We start from the raw sequence: 18,060 nt of genomic DNA, 5'->3' as shown, positions 1-18,060 counted from the left end.
TGAATGTATGGAGAATTGAAGCCAAGTAATCCAATTCTGATATCTACATGATGTTCATCCAGTTATTGTGATGCAATAAACTTCAGCTTCAATTACCTGATTATAAAGCATTTAAGCTTCAATTAATTGAAATATCCACATAGTTGGTCACACATTGAAAATAATCCTTCAATCAGGCACTGTGTATTCCTTATGAGTTGTCAGTCTACTGCTTCAAACGGGACGTATTCCAAATGAAAAAATCACCGTCTCCAAATGTGTAATCCACAATAATGTTCCACTGCTTCAAACATGGTGTATATTTCAACAATGAAGAAATTCTGCTGTATCCAAAGTTGAGTATTCCACTGGAAGTGTCCAATAAGTTTCATATATTATTCCACAAGGTCAGTTGTTATAACTTTTTGTGTATTCCACTAAGGAGTGTCCAGTTTCCAACATAGTATGTTAGTATTTAACTTCTTCAAAAATGATATACTCCTCAAGAGTAGTCCATGAACTGCTTCAAACACATGTCACATATTCCACAAGAACTGAGTCCAGTGCTTCATTGAAGATGAATTTCAAAAGGGTGATCACAATTTACACCCTCTAGTTTATTGAACAAGTGTGTCACTTCAATATGGAATCAGATGATATAACAATATATATTTACAGCAGCCTTGAAAAAAAAGGGTTATTGTTAAACATGGGCTTATTGGTGAACATGGTCTTATTAGTGGGCGTGGGCTTAATGTTGGACATGGACGTATATTGCTGATCAAATACTGACTGATATACAATTTATATTTAAAGCATGGTAAATCCTCCAGAAATCAAAAACACAGATAAAGCATGAAGTAGGCATTACATGTATGCAAATGAGGTGAAATGTACCAGGTACTTAAATGTAAATGTGATTTTCCCATGTTCACACAGTAGTGAGGTTCTGTCAAGGGCATGATGTTTACTTTAAAAGCTTTGGAGTTTGATGTGAAAATAAACATCTAGTTTATCTAAGTGTCTTTTCTTTGTATACTTATAGAAATTAGGCAGGTAAGTCCTTACAACTCCTCAGTAATCAAATGTAGTAGTATTCCAGTATGTTAAACCAAACAACATCATGTGGAGGCAAGTTATAACACTAGCTCCTGGTCACATTAAGGCTTTGGCCATTGTGGACTAGGATGTATCTGGGATCTTGGAAGGCTGGGGGTACAGACACCATTTTGCAATGCTCAAATTAATAAAAAGAAAAAAAGAAAAAAAAGAGAGAACAATATAATTAAACAGCAAAGCCTGAAAGGTCTTATTAATGGCACTCCTGGATCTGAGTAAAACATCAGTATATTATAAATACTCCTTTTTTAGTTTTGCATCACACTTACTATAAACTTCAATTTCAAGGTCCCCCTTAGTAGGCCTATTTCTTTTACTCAGAAACTATTTTGTTTTCCTATGGAGAGACTTGAGAGAGGATTAACCCTAGTGTATATAATGTTTAAGATCAATGTATACCTGTACAAATGTGTTCTTTATGTTATCAGAATATTTTTATTTTCCGTTCTGAATAATCGGGGGTCTGAGCTAACATTGGACGATAACGGCTTAAGTAAATTTTAATGTACTTATAATGTGCCTAGTAGCATGTACTTTGTGAAATGCAACGTCCTATCACACATTCACAGGTGTTGTCATAGTTACTTTTAACAAGTTTTTTCATATTCAACTAAAAAGTTTGAAAAATAAAATATGATAAGAATTAAGTTCATGACCTGACAGGTTTTGAACTTTTTGTTAATTGAATAAAGGCATGTTTTTTGTTGTGCTAGAAATAAACTTGAGAGGATATATCAGGCCTTAAACCTTCTAGGCCAATAACAGTCACCCAAACATGGTCAGAGTGTACAAAATAGGAAAGCTTGAGATTCCAATACCAGCAGTCTGATCATCATCATATTTTAGAGCCCATGTTCAAGCATACTACCATAGGCCTGTGGGACGATGAACCTTTTACACACCAATACAGCATTTTATTATAGTACAGGGACTTTGGACATCCGATAAAATGCATCCCCATAAAATAAAAGAATAAATAATTCTAGTGAAGGTCTGAGAGGCAGCATTAGTCTGGTCACAGACCCTTGACTGATACCGCATCACTCAGTGCCAACACTCTGTATATTTATCATGATATTATTGGGCAGGCACACGAGCATGATAAAAAGTGACTTGTTTATGATGTTCAGATAACATTGTGTGAGACCATTATGTCACCCGATTTCTACCTAGTCGCAGAGGGTTTCAGACCAATACCATGTGTTCCATTGACAAATGCAGGTGATAATGGTTAAGTTTAACATTATTGATTGATCTAATAACATTGACAGGAATTTAAATTTTAAAAAGCTAATTTTGGTCAAAATTCACATAATTACAAAACTCCAGTACTTCATTATCACATTCAATTCCTCATGGACTGTAATCCAGAAATAGATCACTTATATTTGTGTTAAACTTTCTGAACTTACCTCGAGCTGGTTCATGTTGACATTCTATGAAAATTATAATAAAAATACCAATAAAATCTGCTACAAATTTAAACACATGCAGTATATATCCTATAGGCCTAAGTGCTTTCAATGATTGCCTACATTAGTGACCCAGCCCACTGTATCTTACCTATAACTTGTCATAAACCACACATTGAGTCATGCATACTTTTGTTTTTCTGATGATTTGACTTCCGTTATATCGTCACAGTGTCACACAGATATGGTGTAGCTCCTGTTAGGTTGTAGTGTGGGAGTGTACGTGATGTCCTTAAGTGTAATCTCTAACCCTATAAACACCAACTTCCTATTCCACCCAAGGGCAGACAATTTGCCAAAGGTCATTACAGTGAGATAAATAGACAAACAGAAAATACCTTGCGAACAACGTATGTCCAGTTAGGTTATCAGTGTCCACTCAATGGTCAGTATTGTAGCAATCAGTCACACAGGTAAGGTGTACAGGTAATAATTATCAGGTGTCAGTACTACAGGTCTGACATACAGGAAGTGTTAAGTGCTACAGAAGGTATGGAAGCTACCTGTAAATATTACCTGTAAAATTAATTAGTGTAGCACAGGTATACTTTGTACTGGTTAAATAACCTTTACATATATCTACAGGTACCACAATGTACAATTAACCCTGGATAGTTAGAAGTCTATGTATAAATTAATTTGATGTATGGTCAGACTTAATAAATTGTTAACGATTTTTTCGTGCCTTCTGTCATAAAACTACTGAAAAATACGAAAACAAAGGGTGTCGTTTTCTTTACACCTGTCTGTCATTAATTATTAAAGATGTAATCTTGTCCAACAGGGACCCTGTAACAATCCACAGTGATATCCTATACATTGAACACCATAAAGCTACAGGGAGGTTTCAGGCATCAAAGTACAATTTATAGTGATATTATGTTATACACTGCAACACCCCTGACAGTAAGATCATCAACTAATTACTACAACAATTACAAAAGTTAAAAGATGTTTTATCTTAAATTTTTATTTTGGTCAGTTTTTAATTTGTGTTGACCACTGATAAGCCCATGTTTGATGCTGCTACAGATTTTTCAGAGAAGGGGAATATTGGATCAAATAAAGTGATAAAGTCTGTTAATCCTTTCTCAATGACTTTAAGGTTGATTAGAAGTGAAATATGCTGTATAAATGACTGACTATTGGTAGTTTGTTATTTCTGCAATCAGATGACATCACCACGAAAATTGAACATTGTGCAGTAACTACATGCATTTGTTGTATTGATGCTTCCCATCAAGGTTTTCTTTCATTTTGTGTGTTTTTGTGATACTCTGAATTATAAGCCATTAAGACAAAGTATTTAAATCATCTACCCGCACATGTTTATAATAGAGATATAAAACCATAGAAACCAAGCTTCCCTAAAAACAATCCCAGTATGATCTATCTTTATATATATGTATCAGCTACTAGGGCCCTCAGCCTCAGCAGGCTGTCTTCCTAGTGGTGACCTGTATAGACAGAGATGTATGATAAAGTACAGGATGATCATGTAAGGGGATTAACATATAGACATAGTAATGGGATTACAACTTCCTACACTCACAGCTTGATGACTGTCTGGACCTTACTGTAAGTGTATTATAGGATCTGATCCTCAGTAATACAAGCAGAGTGGAGTTTTGTTTTCACAAGGGGGCAATGGAACAAGGGGTATTTGGAAATACTGTCTTCTCAAGGGTGGTGTTGAAAATAATGGAAATACTGTCTCACAAGTGTGTTTGGTGACATTCCCTTCACAAAGGTGTTTGGTGACATCCCCTTCACAAGTGTGTTTGGTGACATCCCCTTCACAAGGGTGTTTGGAAATGATCCTGTCACAGGGGTGTTTGGTGACATCCCCTTCACAAGGGCGTTTGGAAATGCTCCTGTCACAAGGGTGTCTGGTAACATCCCCTTCACAATGGTGTTTGGAAATGCTCCCGTCACAAGGGTGTTTGGAAATGCTCCTGTCACAATGGTGCTTGGTGACATCCCCTTCACAAGGGTGTTTGTAAATGATCCTGTCACAAGGGTGTTTGGTGGCATCCCCTTCACAAGGGTGTTTGGAAATGATCCTGTCACAAGGGTGTCTGGTGACATCCCCTTCACAAGGGTGTTTGGAAATGCTCCTGTCACAATGGTGTTTGGTGACATCCCCTTCACAAGGGTGTTTGTAAATGATCCTGTCACAAGGGTGTTTGGTGGCATCCCCTTCACAAGGGTGTTTGGAAATGATCCTTTCACAAGGGTGTCTGGTGACTTCCCCTTCACAATGGTGTTTGGAAATGCTCCCGTCACAAGGGTGTTTGGAAATGCTCCTGTCACAAGAGTGTTTGGTGCCATCCCCTTCACAAGGGTGTTTGGAAATGCTCCTGTCACAAAGGTGTCTGGTGACATCCCCTTCACAATGGTGTTTGAAAATGCTCCTGTCACAAGGGTGTTTGGTAATATCCCCTTCACAAAGGTGTTTGGAACTATACACACTTTACAAGGGTGTTCCGAAATGCTCCTGTCACAAGGGTGTTTGGTAATATCCCCTTCACAAAGGTGTTTGGAACTATACACACTTTACAAGGGTGTTCGGAAATGCTCCTGTCACAAGGGTGTTTGGTAATATCCCCTTCACAAGGGTGTTTTGAAATACTACCTTCACAAGGGTGTTTGGAACTATACCCACTTTACAAGGGTGTTTGGAAATACTCCTTTCACAAGGGTGATTGGAAATACTTCCTTTAAAAGGGTGATTGGAAATACTCCCTTCACAAGAATTCCAGACTTTACCAAATACCCATAGTATGATAGAAGTGCCTTAGATTGTCAATGAGTAACTATTAGCACCAATCTTGAAATTGATTTTGTACAGAAAAAAAGTCCTTATGAGTTTTTTCTTTTTCTATATTTACCAGTACTGCTTGGTAATTTCTACTTCCCAAAGACAATATTTATCTTTTAGTTGTTCAACAGATATTCTTTAATTCATTTGACTCTTTGCAGAACCACATGTACAGATACCACTACTACATACACTGACTGGAGACTTAAACAGCTGCTTACATAATTCTGTTGGTATTACACACCTCCCTGTATGTACAGTTCATGACCAACATGCCATTGATGATGCTGGTCAAGTCACAGGTCAAGTGCCTTACTCCGGTTTCCTGTTATTGACCAGACAAAATGGTCAAGCATTGTTCACTGACACTTGAGTTAATTCGTGCCATATTGATTGTGTTAAACAGAACTGATCCATCGGGTGCTGTATGCAGAGTTGCTTACTTTTCAATTGGTGTGCAGTCAGACAGCGGCAATCAAGGCTCATAATAACAATAAAAGGCATGTAACCCTCCAGGATAGTAACATCCAGTGTAAGCCTCCTTGATACAGGCCTGTATGCTGAAGACATAACTAACAATAGTTGATAGGAAAAAGAAGGCAACTGCAATTAAGATGCGGCTATGATCAAGTAATAGAAATTTACATGGCATCCAAGACCATCTGGCAGGTCTAGAGCTCTGACTGACTGGTATGATTATCTGAGACCTAGGGGACAGGCACTGACAGGACAGTAATTTAGTGCTACATCTTTAAGTGGACATTATGGCTGAAATCATCATGTAGGGTCCCCTTTAACAGCATGACAGTCCATGCTTTCTGTCTTAAAATAAATCTGAAAATTGATGGTCCCAATCCTCCCTAAGCTTTGAGACATACGCCTTGTCCCTATATAGGAAACTAGTTCTATAACTACAGCCACTCTTTAAATATGGCTTCCTAGATGGCAATGTCTATTTTATGTCAAGATTAGCGATTTAGATTCCTAATTTAGTATCCGAGTTTGCTCTTTTTGTTGCCTTTAAGCCCTATGTGACCAACATATTCAGAACTAGGTACTTGGAAATGTAATTTAAAAAAGTTGTCTCCTGGGAGTAATCCATTGATGGTTTGTTTTATTAACTTATACACAACTGAAGAAATACACCACATCTATTCCTTTTGTGAGGGTGATTCTGCTTCAGGAAGAATCTAGCGAGATAAAAGTGACCCAATTTCTGTATAAATAGCTATAGAGACAATAAATGGATCTCAAATTTTGAAAATAGCTGCAGTTAATAATGGTACATGATTTATGTAGCAGACTTGAGTCACATGTGGCTACATTGATGAAGACTTACACCTGATACAGAATCGAAGGGGGCACAGTATCATTACATGTATCATGTTCAGTTTAATGATGGGAAAACACAGTTTCTATTTGACAAAATGGTGGCCATGGCATTTATTGGATCATGTTATTATGCTACACATTGCGTTGCCACGGTGACAGCTTCGACAGAGGGGATATAGGGAAGAGATCTTTGAAATACAAAAAATATGCACATCACATAAAATGTATTTACAGCTTTAACCTTGATTAACATTCAGAGAAAATTTGAAGCAGACTTGGCAATATTTGATAGAAATTTATCAGGATTACCAAACGTTTCAGCAGCTCAACTCTTTTCTTCCATTTTAACCCAGTGGGGAATAGCAATCTAGTTATTTGACTTGATTAGCCAACATTGAAGGAGGCCCAAATGAAAAAATATGCACGATTCATCCATCTTGAAAAAATAACTCCTGATAATGTCTCAATGTCCTTTTCAATTACTGTATTTATTTGTAGGGGATATTGGTTACAATCTTCAAATCCAAAGTTGAATTTATTGGACAAAATAAAAAAATATAATGCCAATGTATAATTTTGTAAATTTTCCATCATTAGAAAATCATTTAGCTACCTAAAGTGAATACCTATGAAATGCAGCAAGCTTAAATTCCAAAATAGCATAGCAATCATTCCTGTCTAGATTCTATCCCTAATATCTGAGATAACTTGAAAGGTTAAGGTTACAAATGTCATCTGTCACCATAGTAACTCTTCAAGTGTGAAAGTTGCACTTTCCTGACATGATGGCTTTAGGGTAAACACCATCAATATATCACCTACACATGTACCTTGGTTGTAGTGAGACGCTTTACCAACCAACCGGAACATCATCCTTTTGTTTATATTTTCAGACTACTTAAAAAATCATGACGTTATCAAGGTGCGCCCAATCAATATTTCACTAAGGCGGCAGTGCTGCATTGATTGTAGCTTAGACTTGTGTGTTACTTGAGATAGATTTAAACAATTAGACTTCTGCTTTCAAAATAATTTGTGTCATTTTCACGATTAAATTTGTGTTGTCATAGGCTTCAAAAGATAGAGTTAAATTTATGACTTCACCTCTGCTATGTAATAAATTGTGATAGTCTTTATAAAAGCTCCAACAAAACTAACTTAATATGAAATTGAACATATAGTCCAATGAAGCATACACGATTGTATCATATGTAATATATATATCAGGAATTTCCCCATATACATGTAATTTGACACAATATTGTGAAATGAGGATTTCAACACAAGCCATTTCATCATTTCTATAATATGATGAGGATAAGTTGCAATTTAACATTTCTATCTTTATGTCATTATATATATGATTAAAAACATCCAAGCATGTCATAATCAGCTACACTTCAAAAGCCACATAAGAACTCCATATATATATATTTATAGAATACAGCATTATAAACCTACATTGATGATATACAGTTTTATAAACCTCCATTGATAGTATACAGTATTATAAACATATGTAAATCAGATACCAGTCATGAGACCATAAATTCCGGTATGATGATTGCAATATCATTACAAATGTGATGTTATGATATGTTTAGAGATCCCTGGCAAATGTTTAACGGCTTTTTGCTGACCCAATTATTGAAAACCTACTTGAAATTTTGAAGGCAAATATCAAATTTAAAAGCATCATCTTTTTTTGTCAAAATAAATTTTAAAAAAATCTTTCACTGTAATTCCTAGCTTGGACCCCAGCTTACAGACAGTCATCAGGGAGTGACCGCCCATCACCTCTATGCCACATTCATATTGAAACTTATTTACACTAATAATTTGTACAAACTTATATTTTTATAAATGTACCTGTCTCTATACTTATTCCTGAGGACATATATATTAAACTGTTCTTGTTCCAATTATAAACCTACAAACGCAATGTACAGGATTTTAGGCAAATAATCATAACATGATTGGGTGCCTTTGACTATAACTCTGAATAGAATGCAGTTGAACTGTTAGATGAAGTAAATAAGATGTGATTTAGGACACACAGGCTGAAGATACTGACTTTTTCACTGTTTATTGAATAATTAAAACATACAACATCCCAGAGGCCACACTAAAGTCATTTTTACTGACGCCATTAATACTTTTTGTGGCAACATTAAATTGTACTAAACAGTGACACTGCCCCAGGTCATCTACGAAATATGGATTTTTTCTGATGTGACAAACCAGCTGATTATTGAAGACGACAAGAGATTGATTATGAATATCTCAATTACGAGCTTTCCTATTTGTTTCATTAATATGAACATGCCACAATATAATTGCTGTCACTTTTACGGGCGTCTGTTAGTAAGCCACGGTTCAGTGGTTTATGATACCCAATAGGACAGCCAAGTAATTGACACTTCAGAACGTCACATTCTGTCGAAACTCCCAAAAACAATCAAAATCAAAATCTATTTTCAGTACATGAATTTGTATAAAATAATGCTCTTGACATATTTTCAAATATCTAATCATCAGAATTAAATTGTGTCAAACTTACTGAGCCAGGTGCAGAAATATTTGTAAGATAAGAAGTTGTAATCTTTCGCATGTTCAATACACCTGATAAGATTCATAAGGTGTCACAAGTAGAAATAAAGTACCTGGTCTTCAACAAGCATACCTAATATGTCCGCTAGCCCTCCCACAAAAACAAAGGCATTTAAGTTACAACTGTCAAAATATTGATGTCGTTTCCCAAACAATGCTGGTATTTTAGGAGATTGCACTAAGAAATACGGTTTATTTCTACACGACATTTCTTCTTTTCATTATTTTTTTCCAGCATTTTTTTTTTACCTGGTGTTTTGCGAGATAACATTGTAATATGTGTATCGTGTGCATGTGATATATGTTCTGTTAAATATACCGAATCTCTGTTTCCCATCAACAATGCATGCATGCCCCCAAGGTAGCTCGGAGTTATGCACAGTGTCAGCCCTACAACGCGATAGGCATCAGAATTTGTATGCACTTTTTTTCTCTCTCTCTCTTTCTCTCTCTCTCTCTCTCTCTCTCTCCTGTGTGTGCTTTTTTTTTTTAACAAAAGCCAGGAGTTATGGTTTTGTAATCCAAATTTTGTAGGCCAGAAAACACATCAAAGATAAAATATGTGCACAATCACTAATGCATCATGTACTTGCACTGTATGAATTTTCCATTCTGTCGAAATTTTCAGAATACCATAAAAAATCAGCTGATTGTAAAGAGATACCACAAACTGAGAATAATATACAGATATACCACAAACTTAGAATAATGTACAGATGTTTTATTTCTGAAAAGTTTCTAAAGAAATGCCTGGTCATATAATCACAAAACAGTTAAATTATCATTAAATTTCAACATGTTAAGTAAAGATAATTTTACAAATGTTCTGCATTTTACTGACAAGGCACATAACTTCAAGGTTAGTAACTGTGGTTAAATGAAAATTTTTTATCTAATTTTAGAAATCCAGAAGAATTCAAACAGTGGGCGGTGATAACCGAACACCCACTCTCTACTATAAATGTTATCTTCTGTCCTTAGATTGTATGTTTGTAATCGTTCAAATATGTTATCAGCTTTGTAAATTGTTGTACTTTAAAACCTTTCATTTAACACAAGAAATAGTTAGCTATAGTAATAAGTGATGTAGCAAGTCATGAATTCATATCTGTATATGATTGTCATTTTACAAACTGTATTTTTTTTTTTTGTTGCTAAAAATTATGTTTCTATTTTTTTGACAGCAAAGCCAGCCAATTTTAACATTTAGAATAGGGGTCCCCAGCTGGCTGTGAAATGGGAGGTTTGGGCAGTGGTGGAAGAAAGATGTCTAAAAAGAAGGGCCCAAAACTGTCTGATGTTCAATCACAACACCACCCTGGAGTCTGAAGGAGCCAAGGCCCTCTCTCGAAATTATCCAAAAGCAATATTTGTTTCCAGAAAAAAAATAAAAATTTGTGTTTGTGATGGTGGGGGTTCAACCAACAGGAGCTGGCGGGGATAGCGTTGTTTATGACTTTTTTATTTTCTATTTCACAACTAATTTAAAACCTTATTGATAATAAGGCACACAGATCTGGGTTGTTTACAGTAAGTGACAAAAGTGCTGACAGCTCCGACAGGAGAAGGTCACAGGCTGTGGACCATGTAAGTTTAAGTGGTCGCTGTCTGGGGTCATTGAGGATGACACAGACAATTACAGGTGTACTATGAATAATTTATACAGGTAAATTGTGGGAAAAAGGTCTACACTATTGTACAGATGTATATATATTTACATGTGTGTCTGGTATTTATATATCAGCTAGATAATTATATTTATCTATCTTACCTATCTAAATCATCACTCTATAATTTTGTAAGTATTTATAGAATAAATAGAACTCTTGTGTGAAGATTTGAGAGGATAGGGAACATCAGGGGAGGTAATTTAACAGGACATGAAGCATCAAGGGAGGTAATTTAAGAGAATATAACCTCAAGGGAGATCATTTAAAAGGATGCAAAACATCAAGGGAGGTACTTTAACAGTACAGAAAAGTTCAAGGGAAGTTATTTAAGTTTGGTATAAAAAGTTGAAGAACTTTCATCTTGATCAAAGAGCAAATTCAACACAACACAGAAGTGTGACAGACAATCTTAACACAATGGTTGTATCTAGCTGAACACAATGGTTGTATCTAGCTGAACAATATATCGCAAACTGGGATAACATATCTGTTCAAAATTAACATTTCCTCAAAGTTGAACAGTCAAACCTTGTTATATAGCCACCATTTGTTAAAAGATTATTGGCATTAATAAAAAGGGGTGTGACCAAAAATCTTGACACTTAATCGTTACAAACTTAAATGAAGACAATGAGTGGCAAATATGTATTTATTTCAAACAAGATGGAAAACGTAGCTTGATTTATCATAAAAGGGCTACAGAGACTAGATTGAGTTACTCTCTGTCCCCGTTTAAAGGTTAATTGTTATCCCCCCCCCCCCTCATGTCTAACATAATAAATCCTCATTTCACAAGTTTCAAAAGAACATTTGAAAAGGCCTAGCTCCTTCAGTGTTACAGAATGAATTACCTCAACGGGTAAAATATTCATAATTCCGCTTATTTATTTCATTATAGAGAGAAAATAGAATTCCATGGATGCATTGGTCTAGAACAAACTTAAAAGAGGTTTGGATATCATTTACAGACGCATACACCCCTCCATTAGGGTATATATAGGGTGTGTCTCCCTGGTAACGATATATTGAATAATGAATGTCAGGCAAAAGCCTATAGAAGGAAGTTTGTTATATAAGTTAGCCTCCTCCGGACTGTAATTTACACAATAACTTAAACAGCCCTTTTGAGATGAAGTGGAACTTGTCTAAAGCGACCTCCATCTGAGAACCGATTCTAGCCTTGACCATGTTGTTTCATCGCCTTAAGTCATCAAAACCGCTTTAAACATTATAAACGGGTTGGGCAGAGTAAAGGTATACCAGAAAACCTGAAATTTGAAGACCAACCACATAACACAACTTTAAAAACAGTGGAAAATATATTGTAACAAGATTTTAGAGTGAACCTCCATTAATCATTCAATACAGATTTCAATTTGTCTGCTATGTATGAAAGGAACAGTGAGCATCCTAGATTATAATGGTTTGAATCAAAGGACAAATAGATAGCTTAATGACCCAACAGTTTAGGTATGAATTGATATAGATATTAAATGTGAATCAAGGAATATTAACTTTCTATAGATGGTCTTGGGTCTATCTCGACAATACACCATTCCTAAAAGACATGTCAATAACTTTCTCTACATTTCAAAGGTCTGTTCAGTACACTCTAACTTTTTTTGCATTTCCTCTGACCTTCTGGGTAGAACTTATAATTGTGTAACAACACATGTACATAGACAGGCTTTTGTCTAAATATGAAGGCAGTTGTAGTAAACTTTGGTACCGGGAAGAGCTAGGATGTTATATAAAACTGACAATGAAATTATAGACATGCACTTCTAAATTCAATTGTAGACTTTAATTATCAGTATTTCTTCTAAGTAAGAGGCTAACTTGATTTTGTTGACTTCCTTTCCCATGATTTAAAGATTGTGAAAATAATTAGCTGAAAGTTTTATGTCCAAAAAGACACTCATAATCTGTAAGCTCCATATAGTTTACCCATTGCAAACAAAATGGGAACTTTGTATTGTATAACTCTAGACTGACTCCTGTAGCATTATGTATTTCTCAGTTCTTTTCAAAGAGTTCAGTACTACAAAAAGAACTGGAAAAAATGTCCATGAAGGGAAACGTAATAGAGCTGTGTTGAGTCAACCGTGTGATAAACTACGACCTCAATAAAGAATAGGTGACCTTGAAATTCTAAACTCATTGCGGAGTATTCTATAATGATCATCTATTAGGAAAAAGCACCACCTTTCTCACATTATGTCACAACAAAGGGTGCTAACCTTGGCATCTTTATGTCACCTGACAGACAATAGCTGACCCCTATCCTGTAACAATAAACTCTACTTTTTATTAATCCAGTCAAGTCCACTATGTTTTAAAGGAATAAAAGGTTAGATTTATCATTTTGCCGTATTAGTTGATTGATGTATTGTGTTTACTACAAAATTAGAAATAGAACTTTTCAGAAGTTGAAGTTATTTTAAATTGATTATATGCTATGGTTCACCCCGCGGCCAGGAGACATTGAAAGGACCCGGATAGGGACAATACTTTGTTCCTCAACTTACCATCCCATTCCCTATTGGGGCAAGATTTAGTTTGTAGCACCTGCACTGGAAAACCCTCAAACTTCAGACACTATTACCTGTGTTAAGATCGTTAACCTAAACCCTGTGCATTGGTAATAACTAATTTATCATTACCTGTTGGTGTACAGGTATTGTCGCGACTGATAGAGCCGTGAGTCAGTGCCTGGCTAGTGTAAACACTGACAAACTAGTCTGATATGTCAACCCGTCTTGATTACTGACTGTCCCGGATCTGAAATCTTCACCTCTCAAACAACAGGTTCTTGGGTCTGTACACATTCATAGACCCCTCCCCCCACAGCTCCCCACCCATAAACACACTTCACTAGTAAATGTCACACAGGAAATACCACTTGTCATACTGAAAGTTGTCCCTTGATGTAACATAAAATCTTGTCGCCCTGTTTACTAACTTTTACAAGCATGACTGATTTAAAAAAAAGTCATAGGTGGGGAATCATAAAGTTCAAAGAGACATTGATGAAATTGACATACACAAATTTTATATAACTCATTGAGTTGAAAACCATTATTCTAAAAGTTTATATTCTGATGAAAATGACTGGACTACGATCAGATCTAACAGTCTATACAATTAGTATAAGTTTTGGGAGAGTCAGATTATGATCACAAAGTTTTTCTTATCAAAATTTAATCATTGCTTCATTATCCTGTGACGAAAGTTGCTCCTTGCTTGTTATTGAACATGTGACAGGACATATTCAAAGCCAATTATATAGCGACAAGACTTAGGTTTTGCTTCTAATCAAAAGAGTATGTATACACAGACAGAATATCGATGACCCCAGACCAGACATTCCATGTTTAATTATTCACTGTTTACACATGTACCAGGGAGAATGGCTTCCACTTCCTAAGAAAAAAACATGGGCGAAATATTGACCATACACCCTTATTAGGTCATTCTTAATGATTTCTATGAAAACATTATTAATTTTTGTTTGAACTGTCTGTACATTATGTAAACCCAAACAGTACCATGTTTATCATTGTTATGTGTACTGGATCAATATCTGAACTACAGGTACCTTGCCTGTGGCTGGTGCTGCAGCTTCACAATAGCATTCATTATAAATGACATGTATCTGTGTACATCAGTAGGTTTGTCTTCCTTCAGAAACACTGTCTGGATTATCCATGTCAAGTCATCCTTAATAACTTATTACAAGCCAGTCTCTGACATATATATCCATCAAGTTAAATAATGGCATCTTCCAGTAAGTATACAGATTATCCTATGATGAAACACTGGGTAAATACAGTAGCAGCAAACTATTAGAACAAAAGACTATTCCCTGGAATCAGTAATGGAATAAACCTTTAACAATAGTAGAATAGTCCATAGTATTTCCTAGGGGTGAAATAGCAATTACTATTAAATCTGACCTGGTGACATGCTGTACAGGGACCTAGGACCTTTGACCTATGGCCTGCCTCCATGCTGTCTATTGGCAGATTACTGACAGCACAGACAAAGTAATCAAATACCATAAAACTTCATTTCGATGGTTTCCCATTGATTTCAGTGTCTTTAAGCATTTTGTTGCTTTCAATTAAAACTTGCCCAATGAAATAAAATGGGGAGGCCAATAAATGAGGCAATCTCACTGTATTTAGATACACTTCAAAACTGCATCTTGATGGGATATGTGCTGTACCAGGGCAATACAATTTCTTTGCATAGATACAGATGAGTCTACCTCAAAAATGCCGATTCAGGATCTACTTCATCTTTTACTTCCCTACTGGTATTAATAGAAAGTTAAACATTTCATTGAAACTGAAAAAAATAGTAATAACGCTCTATATGTCATTCCAGTAATGAAACACAGTATATTGCCAAAAATCAGTATGAACCCATTTTCAAAAGGACACCATCAAATTAGCAAATTGGACAATAAATGCAGTCATTGGGTAAGATATCAATGATAATGTCTGGAAGATTATATCCTTGGTAAAAACCTTCTCATATACTCTACTGACCTCATCAATGACAGACTAATTATTCTATATATACCTCTCATCTTCATTGCATTGAAAACTCTCTGGGGAAACTACCTTGACTTAGGAGGAACTGTATAGGCTTCTTACTCTACATATACTTGTCCTGGTCCTTTGCTAGACATAGGAGGGCAACAGGGACCACGCGAAGGACATGGATCTGTGGACCACAGCCGCTGTGACAGCCTATCCGCATCTGAGGAGATGTCCGACCTTGGAATGTGAACTGGATGGGTAGGACATTTTGAATCTCAAGAGGGCCTGGTAAGCGGCAACTTACCCCCTCGCGTTGGCCGAAACACAGACTTCCGCCAGTGAAAGGCGATAAACCACTCGACCAACCAACCAACCAACCAACCAACCTTTGCTAGAGGACCCTGTGGAACTTGCAGTACACACCACCTCTGAAGAGTCGACGTTCTCTCCTTACTACCACCAGTATATATATATATATCTGATAGGCTTACCTATACAAACTAAAGTACATTTTACATGTAGGAGTTATTTTCATGACACAGACCATTTTTCTGTTTATCTAACATCTGAGGTGTTGACGTCCTATAAACTAGAGACCCGGCCATATAGCTAACTGAGAATGATGGATGATAATATGGTTATAGACTGGATTATAATGGTCTTTATAATGGCCACCTATTTCACGCCCTACCAGTCTCTGTCAATGCTACCATTAAACTTAGCATCAGACACAGGACAGTAACACTACTGAAACCATAGGCTTATCAACCATTACACAAATAGGCTACTTCATCATCTTTGGATCCTGTTCGGTTTTATTTGGAAAAGAGATATTTTGGTATCTGTTTTGTCAAGATATATGTTTTTAATACAAACATAGATGTATAATAATATCACTGGAACTCTGATAAGAATTACTTACAATAAAAATATAATGTAGATATATGTGTGTGTTTCATAGCAGTGATCGTTCAATCAAGCAGTGATCATTCAATTTTAAGTATTATCCTTTTTGTTCTACAGTATAATATATAAAACTGGAAACCCTAACTGCATATATCAGATAAATGTTACGTGTTTGAGTAGGTGCCACACAGAGTTAACTGCCAAATTCTATTTTGAATGTGAAAGTGAGTCACCTCCGAATTAAGTTCTGAAAGTCATGTGACACCTTTCAATAAATTATACGTTATCAGTAAAACTCCTACAACCAATCTGAAGAGTTAGTCAATACATGAAATCCACGCCACAGGATACCTATTCAAGCATATTTCAGTCTGTGCAAAAGTTGTTTTCAAATTTAATTTTTTTCCCCATTTCTAATCATTCAAACTGAGCTGGGTGGTTTATCTAATGCCTATGGATGGATCTTGGCATATACCGTAGTCAATTGATGTCACAAAAAAATTGCACTTGAAATAAAATTAGCATGGAAGTGAAATATATGGCCTCCCACTCAACAATTTCAATGGAAGATTGGTTAAGGTTAAATGCCTGTGTATAGAGTGAAAATTGCTGAAAAGCACGTGAGAAAATGGGCTTCTGTTCACCAGGAAAATATTTTTACAAATAACTTGAGGAGGAACTGTAGAGTTATCCTTTACAGAATTTCTTAAGTCGACAACATTTCATCTTAGCAAGCAACAAGTCAAATATTATACATCATTATAAAAAACATTGTATATCAACATTAGAAGTCATTTGAAGATTTTAACACATCTGATGTCTGTGACCTTGAACATGGGCCTTGGTTATTTTGTTGAACAAAATGGATAGCCCATCATCCAAACAAGCTGCAAACCGAATAACATTAGTCTAAGTCTCACAGTTCATTGGAAGAAGTCTTTTGAAAGATCTGTTGACCTATCTGATCTTAAATGAAGATCAAGGTCATTTCCTGAACAAACTCAATTGTTCATCATGTACCACTAGAAGCTTCATGGCAAATATGACTGCAGACCCTGTGATTCTTAAACAAATCACTGAACTTTTTGACACATTTGACGGTCCTCAGATGTAATCTTGAATGTAGGTCAAAAGAATTTATTTGAACAAACTTCTTAGGCCTAATAATACCAGTAAGCTACCGTCCAAAGGTCATTACTCTAGGTTTCCTGGGTCATTTGAGGTTTAAACACATTTGACCCTGTGATCCTAATTATGTCCAAGGTTATATATATGAACTAACCTGAAAGCCTGTCACCCAAGTAAGCTTCATGCCACATTATATAGTGACTTTAGACCTTATGAATCTTTAGAAGAAGTTGTTTTAAGGAAAAGTTGAATATAAGATGGATGGATGGATACTGCATCAGTGCATAAACTTACAGGCATTTTTGCATGGTGAGCTAAGCAATAAAGTGAAAAACAATTTTTTTCTTCTACCTACACTCCGAGTCGGCTACCATTTACAACCAGATATAAAAGTTACGGCAAGTGAAATTGACATTTGTATATCATTCACATTGAAGTGGATGATAGGAACTGCACAAACTGAATTAGACAGCCAA

At 35.8% G+C, this 18,060-nt stretch overlaps 1 protein-coding gene across 6 annotated transcripts in view; it reads right to left on the bottom strand.

Annotated features, from left to right (window-relative positions):
• Window positions 1-18,060, bottom strand: part of LOC110459127 (band 4.1-like protein 1) — a 131,214-nt gene that overhangs the window by 17,509 nt on the left and 95,645 nt on the right. The window contains exon 1 of one of the 6 annotated variants that reach the window (XM_021511229.1): window positions 2,662-2,681. The exons of 4 other annotated variants lie outside the window; for them this stretch is intronic. Coding sequence is in view for 1 of the 2 variants with exons in the window: in XM_021511225.1 (XP_021366900.1) it covers window positions 2,511-2,525 (15 nt within the window). In the remaining variant the exon portion in view is untranslated. Of the gene's footprint in view, window positions 1-2,510; window positions 2,590-2,661; window positions 2,682-18,060 lie in introns of those variants that run through there. One more of the 6 variants, XM_021511225.1, reaches the window with a different exon arrangement.

The sequence above is a fragment of the Mizuhopecten yessoensis genome, unplaced genomic scaffold, assembly GCF_002113885.1.
Source record: "Mizuhopecten yessoensis strain PY_sf001 unplaced genomic scaffold, ASM211388v2 scaffold9973, whole genome shotgun sequence".
Taxonomy (NCBI): Eukaryota; Metazoa; Mollusca; class Bivalvia; order Pectinida; family Pectinidae; genus Mizuhopecten; species Mizuhopecten yessoensis.
The sequence above is the reverse complement of the archived record's forward strand: the minus strand, read 5'-3'. Positions and strand labels throughout refer to the sequence as shown.